Here is a 14,061-nt window from a genome sequence, read left to right as displayed (position 1 = left end):
TAATAATTCTTGATAATTCAAGATTGCCGCCATCCCTATGTGAACTCCATGGAAAAATAAATTTTCGATTTTCACAAAAATTGAACTGTGAAAATTCTACTAATTCCAAGAGCTTATTAATAATTAGCCCATAGGTTGTTGATCATAAAAGCACTGTGAATAGTCGAAAGTCCGATTATCTGTCCCGGAGAAGCATGAAACCTCAAGGCGTCTCTAAATTGTTCAAATCGATGAAATTTCAATCTTTTGTCATCCCCTGGGCGAAATAACTTCTGAACATTGTGTTAACGTGACGACCACTGACATTTTTGAGCATGACCGAAGTGATGAAATGATCAACATAACTTTTCATCGAGGAAAGTTTATTTACAACACCGAAATCTACCAAGTGTGCAAAAACGACTTTTCTGTCAACGTTAATGCTTTGGCCAGACGAAAGAAAAAGATAACTCGCTCAGTTCCTAAACACACAAGGGACTGTCCCTGGACTCTTGAAGTATTGATACCTGGTTTAGTGTCGTTGATCGACATGGCATAGGAGTCCACGGCATGACGGGATCCAACGGCTATCTGTTCGTCTCGCGTGACTTGATAATCGAAGATACATTGTAAGTTGTCCTCCCCACAAAGTTCAGTGGCCCTACTCGTAACATTAGGGTCGCTGGGTATTTCGAAGATCGGTTGATAAGTTAAGTCATTTCGAGTTTCGTGGCTCTCTCCAGTTATGCTTCTGTAGCGAAACAAAGACATCTCTTCCGTGATATTCCCTGTTGAGATCGGGATGGAAAATATTGATTCAATCACCTGGGATGGAAAATGTCCATACAATCAGCTGAGAAGTTCAACAATGATGACGGGTGATGATTGTCGCATTATACATTCGACGAAATGACGAAAAGCATTTATGAGAAATTGAAAACCAGGGAATTTTGCCTTAATGTGAAGGCAAAGTAACTCACATTTCAATCCAAAATTTTGGTGAATTTCTTTCAGGGTAGAATTTGCAGACAAGTAATCTCCGTAGGGTGTCAATAGGTCATCGTCCGGGTCATCATTCCAAGTTCCCATCAGCCCTCTGGTCTGATTTTTGTACTTTTCTGGCGCGAGGAATGTCAGTGTCATGGCTTGTCCAACAGCAGAGACCTCGATGGATATTCCGTTGTTAAATAGTATCGACATTTTGTTGTCAGTCATATTGCTTCTAGATACAGATAGACCTAATGAGACGAAAAATGGGTTGGTTTCAACGAGTATGTCATTAGCTTTTAACAGCATCAATTGATTAATCGCGTGATGTGGACGAACCATTTGATCAGCTGCATGAATGACAGACGAATTATAGATAGACAAGGGTTTTTTTTTTAAAAAAACTCGTAATGAAATCAAATTACTGGTAAGTTGTCGAATAAGTTTTGATCCTTGTAGATAGGGATGACCAATACCAACGATCGGGGATATAGCCGAATGGATTTGATCATCGACTTCTTCAATCGCTAGATGAGCAGGTACTGTCGATTGTGGGTTCCAATCAGATCCAGAAAGTACTGAACTGATTGCAGCAAGTCAGACCCTGGGGGAAGCCCCTATTTGAACTGCCCTTCAATCGTCGTAGTCCAAGTTACCAGATCTCACTGACAGTTGCCCGCCCCCAATTGCAACTACTGTGCATTTGGCAAATTTCATAAATTGTTCATTGCAGAGATACATGTACATGCGTGGGTTGGTATTCTAGGTTTGATGATTCAAATTAGGTTAATAATGAAATATTACAGTTGTTTTATTGCATTAGACATTGCACTTTGGCCAATGAAATTGCCTCATATGTTCGAACATTCCAATGTTGGTGCTCTTTACTATATATTCGGTCACAGTTATTCACAATTGCAAATTTTGATATGTGCATTAGGAGGCCGTTATAAAGTGCCCCACTTATAGTATTTATGTAAGGTATCTATACATGACTAAACCAGCTAATTTATCAGGAATACTTTACGATGACCTAGTAACTCTTTACACATAACCATTTTTTATTAATACCTCGGAAATCCCACCAGGAATTTTCTTCAAAATCGACAAATAGCCACTCCACTTCTCCTTCTTGGCGGACGTAAGCATCCAACATTCGTCTCTGGTTTTGCTCCACATGAATGACGTCAGACCAGTTGCTTTTCATCGCGAAAGCCTTGAATACCGTAGCAGGGCCTTTAGACGACAAACGTAAAGTATTTATCAGGCATTCATCTTCAACGCGAAGAAATGCGCTTTACATAATGTTCTTTCGATAATACGAAGCTATATTGCTTTGTGACTTCACCAACTACGTTCACATTCATAATAATTTTTTGCTAATATTTCATGAACATATGTGATCAACTTCGATCGACTTCAAGTTGCCCAAGATGTGATATAAATAGCTCGTATTTAGTATTGCCAGTGCAGATACCTCCATTCTAAGGACTGCTTAGGGTGACATTGTTTCTTAAACAAGTTCAAAAAAGAAGATTTAAAAAATGGATACTGTTTAATCAGTTTCTTCACTCACCGTCACTTTCCAAAGGCGCCATACGTCCCTGAAGAAGAAACTCCCCATTGTTGATGTCCAACATCGTGAACTCACCTAAACCATTGAATGTATATTGATGACCATCTAAAGTGATTATATGAGGATCTCCAAACATAATCGCTAAAATATATAAACAATAAAACACGACATTGGCAAACAGTTCGTCTATTACTCGTCAAAGAGAAATACGACACAGATCAGTTACCGTAAAACGAATAAAACCCAAGCTAACATCAAAAATTGAAAAGTTGAATAGTTCTACAGTTAACCTTATAATTGTTGATAATTTGAATAGTTATACAGTTAACCTTATAATTGCTGATAATTCTTGAAAACTGACCTGGCTGTGGAGGTGAGTAACCAGTGCAATCTTGCGAATGTCTCCTTGAAAAGAATTGATTACGACACTGCCAATCTCTGAAGTTGGTATACACGCAACATCGAATCCAAGGCCGAGTATCATCATGGAAGTTGGACAGATAAGGGATCGTTCCTACAGTTTTATACGGATGAACACCGCCATGATGTCTCCGGTGGCTGGGTCCAGCACCTAGGGTATCTTCATGATTTAGGAGTTCACCATCTGTACCATAGCAACACTCCCGTCCTTCTCCATTGTCGCTGGTGGAAAATTAAAAAAATTAGGAGACGTTCTTTGCTTACAGGAAATTTTTAAAAAGTACGCTCTGAACGTGGCGTAATAGATCCATCTACCCATGTATCTATCTTGGTACGTTAGTAGGTATGTTTGTATTTAGTTGTAAATCTGAATGGTACTGAGCTGTTTTTTTATGGGAAAGCCTAGTGAAGTATTTCCAGATGTGTTTTCGTGAAAGTCGTTAATCGTTAATGCTGCTATTTTATCCTTATTTTTGTGCAGCGCTTTTTGGGCTCGTTTCGTTGGATAACTCCAGATTGTAGGAGGTGTTTGAGGTGTTAAAAGCCTACCTCGGTGTGTTTACTCTCACACAGTGGACAGCATCAGGTTTGTAGTGACAAGTTGATCCAATCTTACATTGCGGGTGAGGACTGTATCTGCCGATGTCAGCCCTAGCTTGCTGCAGTGTACACGGACATGGTGCAGCGTCATTTGTCCATTCTCGGTCTCTTGATCTCCAGTCTTTGCACCATTGATGTAAGCCGGCATCGAATATCCACTTTAGGTCATGGACATCACTCCACAAACCCTCAAATTTGCTGTTAATCAAATCATACTATCAGTGTTATGAATCAGATCACGAAGTGGCTGAAAATTTTCATTGGAGGCAGTTCAGTGGTTTTAATAAAGACCAATGTATCTTGATGCATTTTCTTGATAAGGGGTTTGAATAATAAGCAACTTACTTAAGTTTGACCACAGAACCTTTTATAAACATGGGCGACGAACGTACTACTTTGAATATAGCGAATAAATAATGTTCGACTTGCAAGTACGCAAGTGACAAGCATAATCTCTGATCAATCGACAAGATCAATCTCCAAGGATTGTAAATGTGACATGTATAAAGACAACATGAATTAACAGCGCAAATCAAAAATATGTATCCTAACATTAGACTTTAACTTAACACTATTAAACCATAGATTATTTTATCTAACTGAATGAGTGAAGCAATGTTTGTCACCACGGTGGTTCGGTATATGTCACGAACACGTCATGGAAATCATGCGCCATCTTTTGAACCACCGTTAAAATTGTCTTCTTTAAAAAACACGGTCGGCAGTTTCAACTTATTACTTACCATCTTTATCGTAAAGTCAATTGTCAACTGATGACAATAATATTTGACATCGCACACATACTAATTGTGTCTTGCACGCTAGACGGTTTGACATGATTTGGATCGAAGTAGAGCAGAAAACTATACCTTAGAAGCAGAACATAAAATACTTGAAAATACATCAACAGTACAGCTTATGAAGCCTTGAGCGGCATGTGGAGTGCCAATTAGTCAGAAAACGGTGGAAAATAGTGCAATTTAAACTAGATTTTGAAATACTGTCATCTCAAACAGGTATCGTACTCACAATAGGCCTTCTCCCTCCTCGTCGTGCACTGAAATTCGTATTGCTCCCATCTCATAGTTGGTTTCAAAGCCTTCAGAAGTCACCTGAGGGGTGAAGATGAAGCTGCCATCGTTCAGATGCTGGCTGTTAAGATTCATGATTTGTTGCCATCCAAATGGCTCTGTTCCAAACGCCTTGTTCTCTTGATATCCCATCAAGTGGATGTCGACATAATGAGAATCGAGCTCGGTCGGTTCCCATCTAATCTCCAAGCCTCTTGCCAAACGATGCCAATTCTCGGCGTTGATCCGTGTGACTTTTGGAGTTGTTCTCTCTATAGACACTTCAGTATAATACAGATATAACAGAAGCACAGAGATAATTCACAAGTCAGAAAAGTTCAAATTTAGATATGCTTTTGATTAAAGTAAATCAATAAAGTAGCAATCAAATAAAGGGGATAAACAAATCTGATGCCAGATATGATTTAAAAGCCTTTAGTCTGCGACGGAAGAATTTGTATATGAGATGACTAGCACATCAGAGAATGACATCAACGGGTATTGCTACTGAAACGTGGCTGCAACTGGACGGCCTGTGTATTGAAGAGCCAGTCTTGGGCCATGAGCATTAAGAGACACTAATAACTTGGAGATAGTCAGACTATGTTGACAGTTAACCTATTGTAGGCAAGTCTACGGAAACTGGCGATGAGGACACTTGACGGGTTCGAGATGGCCAAAATTTGCTGTTAGTAATCTTTGCCGTACACTGTCATTGTGAAACGGCAAGTGAAACGGTAAGCCTTTTCACACCCGATTCCCCGTAAATGGGTACACACTCTCCAGTGAGGACAATGGGTATGGACCAGATTATAGTGGTGAAAAGGTTGAAGATCACGAAGGTTTGGGACCTACTTACATACTGACCAGATCCCTTGAAAACGGTATGTTGCACCTCCGTCGAGAGAGATCTCGATGGGTACCCGTCCCACTTCATAGAAAGGTGGCGTAATGCATGTTGCTTGTAAGTCTGACTCATATGTACAAGTGGACTCCTGGTCTCCGAATTTAGCGATGATGTCATCGGAAGGAGAGAAACAAGGTCCACCCACAAATATCTTCTCTCCGCCAAGCATTGAACCGGTGAAGGGATACACAATCAGTGAACCTTAGTAAGTGAAAGAAGCAGAATGTACAATTCTCAATGTTATTCTACAAACAGACCTTAAACTAACAGCAGGTATTGAAATACGTATCAATGAGAATTTGAAGAACATCCTTCCACTAAATCACCCTTTCCGTTGGCTAAGGTAGCACATCGTCCAATCTGATTAAAATCAGATGTAGAGTACGGCGACGTATGTACTTGCGCGGTATTCGACAGTTTTGACCAATTCCGGGCTTTCAGTGTCTTACTATCAAATAAATGATTTTTCAGAGGAATATTGAAATTACGTATCATCTTCGTGGCACTCTTGTGTGGTATATTTTGTCCATTCATTTGCCACATTAAAATGTCGCGCCAGTTCGATTTGATGACATGTACACACCAATGAACACCACAGACTAAAACTATGAAAGCTGTATTGACTTGTGACCAAAGGAGTTTGGATGGACATCGCCGAAGAAGGTGAAATTGTTACTTTGTTAATTATCTGTAAGTCGACCATATCAAACAGCATGTTATGCTCTGAACTACCAATCTATTGGACAAAGTAGCACCAGCAAGGAGAGCATTCTGGTTATATGGCTTACCTGCCGCGTCACAACCATCACCTCCGCTGATGTCAGCTGTATCCACCCTAAATGCATATCGTCCGGGCACCATTATGTTTGATGTGTCTTCAATGTCCACAATTGAGCTGTTCTGAGATCCAGGCACTGAATAAAACACTTTGCCATCGCCCGCGTTGAAGCCAACCTGCGCAAAAAGCGATGTAGAGAGAAATTCTGGATTAGATTATTAATTCACGTGGAATGTTTTTGTTAAATAGAATTGTCTAATCCGGAAAGAAAGAGCAATATTTTCCTTAAATTGAGAGATGCAATATTGTACTTTCTTACGGCACAAGCGAATTCACGTACACATTAAAATGGCAGTATTATCAAAATTTGAAGGTGAGTAATTTATCAAGGTCACAATTATTTCATCTAACTTGCTCTCATTCCTTCATCGTTATGATAGATAGTACAATATGCTTCTAGCATCTGTTTGGACCTCTCGACTGCACAGTAGTCTAACCATGCACTGTGCAAGAACGTTGGTCAATGTCACATTTAAATCTGTGATCATTCGACTGTTTTTTAATTTGATCGTTGGACAGCAGTCACATTGGTAGCGTTTAGAAACAACTGAATACTGACCTTTACCCCAAGTTAACCGCCTCTACTAAAACGTACATGCGTTCAGGTTTAAAGACAAGATGGGCAGGAATTATCTATCTCATACGTTCCGTACATTCACATACTGACTGTGGAAAATCATATTGAGCTTGATACTTTTCAAGACAAAACTTATTACAGATATCAAAAAACCATTTGCCATTTGCCATTTGCTTTTTACTTCAGAAAGAGGGAGCCTTATTAGATTTGCGTATAAGGGGAGGAGGGGCACATGGTAGAAGAACCGGAAGTTCAAATGATACAAAAAGAAACACCCTTTGAGCAAATGGCCTTGATGGCAGGGGATTTTATATCAATAGGCTGAAATTTCAACACAAACTCGATCGGCCATAGTATTTAATAACATGCTTGGCTAGAGTAAAACATAAAGGTTAAGTGTTTTAACATATTGAGTTGATTGAAACAAATGCACTCTAATTTTAAAAGTGATATGTGAGTCATTCGTTTGATTACATACCTGAGCGGCCGTACCACCTAGCCCTGTGTATGGATCACCCGGATTATCACCCGAAGCCCCAGTGGTCCATACTATGTCTCCATAGTTAAATATTGCAAATGAATGGCGTCCGTTGGTTACCAAAACAGTTTGGAATGTATTCACCTATAACGGATAATATATCTATTTGAAAATCAGTTCACTCGTAAGGTTGATTGGCCCATTTCTATATTAAGCCGATTTGTGTCAGTGAAAGTCAAATATTCACCCCGAAAGCACACGTTTGAGGTTACACTCACCAGCGATGGTTGTGCTGTGCCGAAAAAAGTCACATTATCCCATGTGGCCACAAGCACCCACAGAGCAGTGAAGCCAGCTTCGCCTACATAATATTGCTGAATATGTCGCGTTGCCCTGTCTAGAACGTCCTGGTCACGAGTTTCCCGCCAAAACACATTGCCGCCTTCTCGGGTGTCTACATCTGCCCAAAACGGGGCAATCAAACGCCACTCGTTACCAAGTGGAAACGATTGTGGCACAAATTCAAAGACTTCTTTAAGGAAAGATATTACACCATTTGTGTTTATCTGCAAAGAACAAGAAATGCGTCAAATTATTGTCTCGCTGCTCTGCACCACCCGGCCATTTACTTGTAACGAAACTAGAGTAGGATCTCTGTCGATTGCTCATAAACGACATTAAATTTTTTGGTAGCCGTATGTTTGTACCTATTTATCTATAGTATCTTGACTGTGCGTGCTTATCCGTCAACTGTATGCCTTGCAGACGACATAGTGCGCTGCGTGATTGAATGTCTGTCTGTCTGGACTAACGAGTCAGATTGCAGTAAAAAGGTTTAATACCCAGAGGAACTCATGATCTTCATCGAAAAATGGAAATGGCGTCTGTATGAAAACTTGACCCGAACTACCATCATCGTTTGGTGCATTGGTGTTGTCGCCAAACTCCGGACCATACGGGTACAGCAGTTCTGAAAGAGAGACGCATTTGAAAATCTTTGTCACAGTTTCTCCCTTCACGCACAACAACAGACTCAAAGACGAACAAATTTATTCAATGCATTATGTTTCCTGGTAGATAATTGTAAAACATCACAGTTTGAGTAAGCCTGGGCCTCTATAAGGTAACAGAATCACTGTTACCGATCAAATCTAGATCCGAGATTCTTTCTTCTCTCCTCAAACGTATGTTGCTCATCGAAAATTCTATACTACTTCCTGTCTTGTTTACCGAAGTTTTCCGACTTCAGAAACATGTCAAACACACATCACAATACATATTGACTCCATCGGAAAAAACAACCATAGGAAAAATGTTCCACTTCTTGTCATAAGAGCAGTTCAAGTTTATTCTTACTGGAACTAGGTGCTGGTATAACCATCTTGAAAAGTAAGATATGTAAATGTTCTGTCCACATGACAAAGTTCAACACTTACCGTACTGTGGAGAGCATGGATTGTATCCTGAAATGGATTCATTCAGTGATTGTCCATAGGAGTAGAAATATTGGCAGTTGTTACGTAATCTTGTTTTATCATCTGAAGTGGATCAAAAAACGCATTCATACTTACTTAATGTAGTATGCGCCTCGAAAGTGAAACTTAAACTTGTGCTCAAACTTTCTTAAATGAAATTTTCAACCATTCTCATACAAAATTAAGAATAAAATCGGGGGCACAAAGTTTTTTTAACTAAGAAAAAAGTTACCAAATAGTCACAAATATTTTAAATTCAAAATGGCTACCATCCCTGTGTTAACTCTATGGGGAAAATTAAATTTAAAAAAGCGACCAAGCCTATGGTAAATTTTCTTACTCCTACAGCTTTAACAATGAGTCCCTGCAAATGATACATCAGGAAAGTTAAGAATTGTGAAAATTTGAAAGTTCGAATTTCTGTCCCCGAGGTGAAGTCTACCTTAATTGTCGGTACATTTACAATTGTAAGGGAATTGCAGAATTTGTAAAATGTTATAAGATTTCGAACGAACGAGAAAAAAAGTTATGCTTTGCATTCTTTTACACACTAAGCAAAGTACGGTAGTTTATTTCTTATTTCGTATCAGATACGTATAGACAGAACATCCATTTGTACCTTAAAGGGATAAAGTCGTCGGAACTGAGCTCAAGGTCGTTTGGGTCTCATACGACCAACGTTAGCTCTGTATCCAAGGTACGGTGGTGATTGACGAAAGTTAAAACATGTCTGTCATAATCTACATCGTATAATTTAAATGTTGCAGCTATGATGATGAGGTGCATCTAGATATCGTGCACGAAACACATTGTCTGTAAACAAGCAACTCGCACATGCGCAGTTCCGACGACTGTTTCCCTTTAACTTTTGGCGTTCTAGATCTCTTAAAGGGCGACATTCTCTGTTGTAGCGATTCTGCTTATTTTATTAAAGGAGTCGACCATTGATATTTGGAGGGCTGTTCAACATTGCTAATATGCTTCTTTCACAGCATCGCCGCTTTTTGCAAATATACTAACATGAAAATCGGTTAAAAAGTTTGCAATTTTTGAAAAAACACTGTGCAATGCATGCACCTATGCACCATCATAGCACAATGGTCAAATTATAGGGAAAATACTCTGTTTATATTGAGGGAAAAGCTAACCTTTTTTCGGGGATTTCTACCTCATTTCACCAAGAACCGCCAAAATACGATCTTTTGTTATTTGATCGCATTATAATATGTTATCTGTGATGATCTAACTTTTTCTCGGTGATAGCCTAAACGTTGTCATTTACCGACGACTAAAATAAATTTGTTGTCTCCCCAGAAAATGTTTGATTAATTGTAGTCATGATGTCAAATTTATTGTGACTAGTCAGGGTTGCGAAGGATTCGCATGTTACACATAGTGTCTGACGATCTTTAGCCGACCATTATCTGAGTCTGTTGTTCGCAATTTTGTTTGATATTTACCTTGAGTTTCTGCATTCCGAAACCTATCAGTGTCCGTGTATTTGGCACAGACTTGAGTCCACACAACATCTGGGTCATTGATAAGATCTGTGAGGGCGCACTCAGTGTCATCTCGGTCACACAACAAGCTCTTGGCGACGAGACTGTCTACCAGTGCTGTTTGGATGTCTAAGGTGTATTCGTCGAAATCGAGAACGAGTTTTCTGATATTTTCAATGTGTTTAGGAAGGCTTGCAATCTGTAAAGTACAAATATGTAATATCATGTTATGAAAGATGAAATGCATAATTGGTAGTACTGGGTTGAGATTGCCAATGCATTTACTACTCTGGGGCTCCATTTAGCGATGTATATATGTTTTATAAACTGCTCTTGTGTCAAATCATTACAGAATGCACCGAAAAAGAATCTGCTTTAGTGTGCAAGTGTGAGAGGTTAAGGTATGATGTACCTTGGGGCAGATTTTCGAACTTTCAAAACTTTACTATCTTCTTTTGGCCTACCACTTGTCGGGGCTCATTTTGAAGCTTATGGAGTAAATAAAGTTTTCACTGGCTTAGTTTTGTCGAAATCTGTTTTTTTCTTCCACAGAGATAACACATTGATGGCGGCCATTTTGAATTCGAAATCTTAAATGATTGGTTTCTCTTGTACCAAAATTTGCACGGTAACCCCTTGATTTTCAATCATGGTTTTGAAAGAGAATGGTCGAAAATTTGCTTTGAGAAGGTTTGAGCGAAAGTCTTTCATTTTCGTGGCGAGAACTATTTTAACGGACTGTCGTACGTTGCAGTGGATTTATCCTGCATTGACAAAGGTATCTTTCAAGAAGATCATCATTGAAGAATACGCTTGAATATCAGCCGAATAAGATCCAGATAAGCAACTCTTCAAATCCTATATTCAAGTGTTATATACACGCTCTATATGAGCATACATATCATATATTATTGCTTGAATAAATGGGTTTATGTGCCCGAGAGCAGGTGACAATTTGCCCAACGCCTGGAGGGCAAATTGTCTCATGTAGGGCTATTCCAAACAATTTTACCATTATCTACCAGTATCAAACAAATTTTAGCGAAAGTTAAAATAGCAGTGCGCCTTGGATATTTTACAATCAGCGTTAAGCGTCTACTTTGGCGTCGAAAACGTCGAAGGGCTTCACTGGACCGCCGTCAGTACATCGTTCATCGGCCCGCTAACTCCCCGGGTGTTCCTATTAAAATCAATGCACTGATTTGCACTCACATCGCGGCATGTAATAAAGAACAGGAATGTAGGACACTTTACATTCTTTATACAAACATTCTATACGATTCGGCAGCAATGAAAGATACGACATAAGAACCCACGACGAGATCGTTTAATCGAAGAACCTTAACAATTGACATTTTCAGGCGATGTCATAAGTATTTTCTCTTGATAAGCAGAAGTATGCACCACGGTCCCTCTATCACAGGGACCGTGTATCTACCAACCTTAAATAAATCTTCGATCTCAGCGTCATTAAGACTGCGGACACCCCGACGCACTCCTTCGAAACTAACTCCGGGTAGTGCGCCCTCAAAATCTTGCTGATTCGCATACGAGAGTATAAACCCTATGCCAACGGTCCATTCATTTTCGTTCGGGTCATCAGGATTTGCATCGTATCTTGTGTGATGGTATTCTTCATGTGCGATGATATATTGGAAAATATGATCGACGTCGTCAGGGGTCAAAGCTGAAATTACAAAAAAGAAAAAATCTTTTTGCAGTATTTTTATCATAGTTTTGTGTAGCTACAGATTTCTTTGCACTTTTTTCATTTTCTACTGCAATACATGACTTGATCATAGTTTTCTGCGTTGTGTCTCAACCTTTACTTCTGTGAGTTAAGATTTGTGGAGCCTTAAAACCAGATATAAAGCTACTGTAGCGTCGATTAATCCGATTATAGCATGCATTATTAAGCTGTTTTATTCACGCTTTGTAGTATTTTTTAACATGCATACCTATTCTGTCAATACTTCCTGTGTGATTCCGTTGTCAACAACAACAACAACAAGCAGATCAAAGCACCGTTTTGCAACGTCGGTAAACATGAAAACTGGACCATGATGACTAATACCGGGTACCAAACGACCTTAACGGGGTGGACATAATAAGGGTACCAAAGCTGTATCGTGTGTCCATTGTTTGCAGGACGTGCCGCTCCCTTACTTTCATTCTATAGTACCTGCTGTTGTTCATTTCGACACAAAGCCTTGGTATCGTTTACAATACCTTTACAATACATGGCTATAAGTAGGGAGAAAGTACGGGGAAACCCCGGCGGCATTCAGACCATTTACGTCACTTTCACCATTAAGCAACAATACTAAGATGGCGGCTGTTTTTGCGATTGCACATATTACAGTTACAGATGGGCGGGTTTTTTCCATTTCTATTTTTGGTAGTATATTTTCGACATAGTATTTTCCGTTTTCACCCAAGGTTTGATTCTAATTCAGCAATCCTGAATGTACACTATATTCTACATTTAATACATTTAATACGTTGCCTAAAATTATTTACTTTTTGACAGCAATTGACAGCAAATTACAAGGCCAACATAAGGCTGACTCCGACATGATCGCAGCTCATCTTTCCAGTCGAATTGCGGTCTATCTTATGTAGGCGTAAAACTACACCAGGTTAAAACATACCTGCATTAACAAGACACTTTAAATCACGCAGACTTGCTGAGATACATACATAAGGTTTATTTTATTTTTTCCTCGAGATTTTATGCAATGAACATAAAAATACACGAGGAAAAAATGACATTCTTTCTCACAATCATCGAGAAGGAAACGTTTCAGAACATGAGGTAAGCTATTGTGAACTCGTTCAGATGTGCGAATTAACTCAGTAATAATTTTGGCATATCATCCTCTCCGGGAGCCACAAGGTATATTCTTTCCCGACAACAATTCAAAAATTTATTAAAGAAGATTCTGCGGATTTCTAACGCCATTTGCACAAATCTGTCGCCCTACAATCCAGCAATTGTTTGTTTTTTGTGCAATATCCTCAAGAAATACACAAAGGAGTGCAGCTAAATATGCTTGTGAACTAAAGCGGTAATAATAGTTTGTCAACTTGTACACCTGACGCAAGTAGGCACGTTAGACGCCATTTTCCCATAATTATTGCGATCATAGCGATGACGTAGCGTGGCTCTCAGGTGACTCTTAAGTTTTCATTAAAGACATAGCTGCAAAGATACATTTTCCGCTGACGCCTTCGTATAAAATTTCATGTACAACTCGAAGACTGTTGTAACAATGTTGATTGTTCTTGCGGTGACCAGTTGAGGACACCGTCATGTATAGAACGCAATCTTCATACCAGTCACGTTAGGAAACGATGAAACGTTGGAGAAAATGTTGCTTGTATCGGTATTACAATGACTGTTAGGGGACGCCAGTCCAAGATAGCGCAAAAAAATTTAAGTAATAAAAATCCTCACCTTCACCGTGTGTTTCTAAATCTTGACAGACGACAAGCAAAAATACAATTATCACGGTAAATCCTTTCTTTTGCCTCTCAGAATTCATTTCTGACGAGAAACTTCGGGAAAAGAAAACTGTTGTCTATATCCCTGCGCAATGCATACCACTTTGAAGGCGTCGAATTTCCGAAGCGATCGATCGCACTAGTACTGGTC

General features: G+C 39.4%; 1 protein-coding gene across 1 annotated transcript in view; it reads right to left on the bottom strand.

Moving 5' to 3' along the window:
* LOC139131818 (uncharacterized) overlaps positions 1 to 14,061 on the bottom strand; it is a 23,375-nt gene extending 9,314 nt beyond the window's left edge. Inside the window, exons 1-16 of the mRNA XM_070698101.1 lie at positions 13,864 to 14,061; positions 11,849 to 12,093; positions 10,368 to 10,605; positions 8,869 to 8,970; positions 8,275 to 8,402; positions 7,711 to 7,998; positions 7,433 to 7,576; positions 6,328 to 6,493; positions 5,492 to 5,740; positions 4,592 to 4,913; positions 3,512 to 3,760; positions 2,904 to 3,184; positions 2,543 to 2,683; positions 2,038 to 2,202; positions 960 to 1,217; positions 507 to 767 (exon numbers count right to left, since the gene is read on the bottom strand). Coding sequence (XP_070554202.1) covers positions 507 to 767; positions 960 to 1,217; positions 2,038 to 2,202; positions 2,543 to 2,683; positions 2,904 to 3,184; positions 3,512 to 3,760; positions 4,592 to 4,913; positions 5,492 to 5,740; positions 6,328 to 6,493; positions 7,433 to 7,576; positions 7,711 to 7,998; positions 8,275 to 8,402; positions 8,869 to 8,970; positions 10,368 to 10,605; positions 11,849 to 12,093; positions 13,864 to 13,951 — 3,325 coding nt within the window. The 5' untranslated portion in view covers positions 13,952 to 14,061. The remainder of the gene's footprint in view (positions 1 to 506; positions 768 to 959; positions 1,218 to 2,037; positions 2,203 to 2,542; positions 2,684 to 2,903; positions 3,185 to 3,511; positions 3,761 to 4,591; positions 4,914 to 5,491; positions 5,741 to 6,327; positions 6,494 to 7,432; positions 7,577 to 7,710; positions 7,999 to 8,274; positions 8,403 to 8,868; positions 8,971 to 10,367; positions 10,606 to 11,848; positions 12,094 to 13,863) is intronic.

Source organism: Ptychodera flava, chromosome 4, assembly GCF_041260155.1.
Source record: "Ptychodera flava strain L36383 chromosome 4, AS_Pfla_20210202, whole genome shotgun sequence".
NCBI lineage: Eukaryota > Metazoa > Hemichordata > Enteropneusta > Ptychoderidae > Ptychodera > Ptychodera flava.
This window is presented reverse-complemented; position numbering and strand designations above follow the sequence as displayed.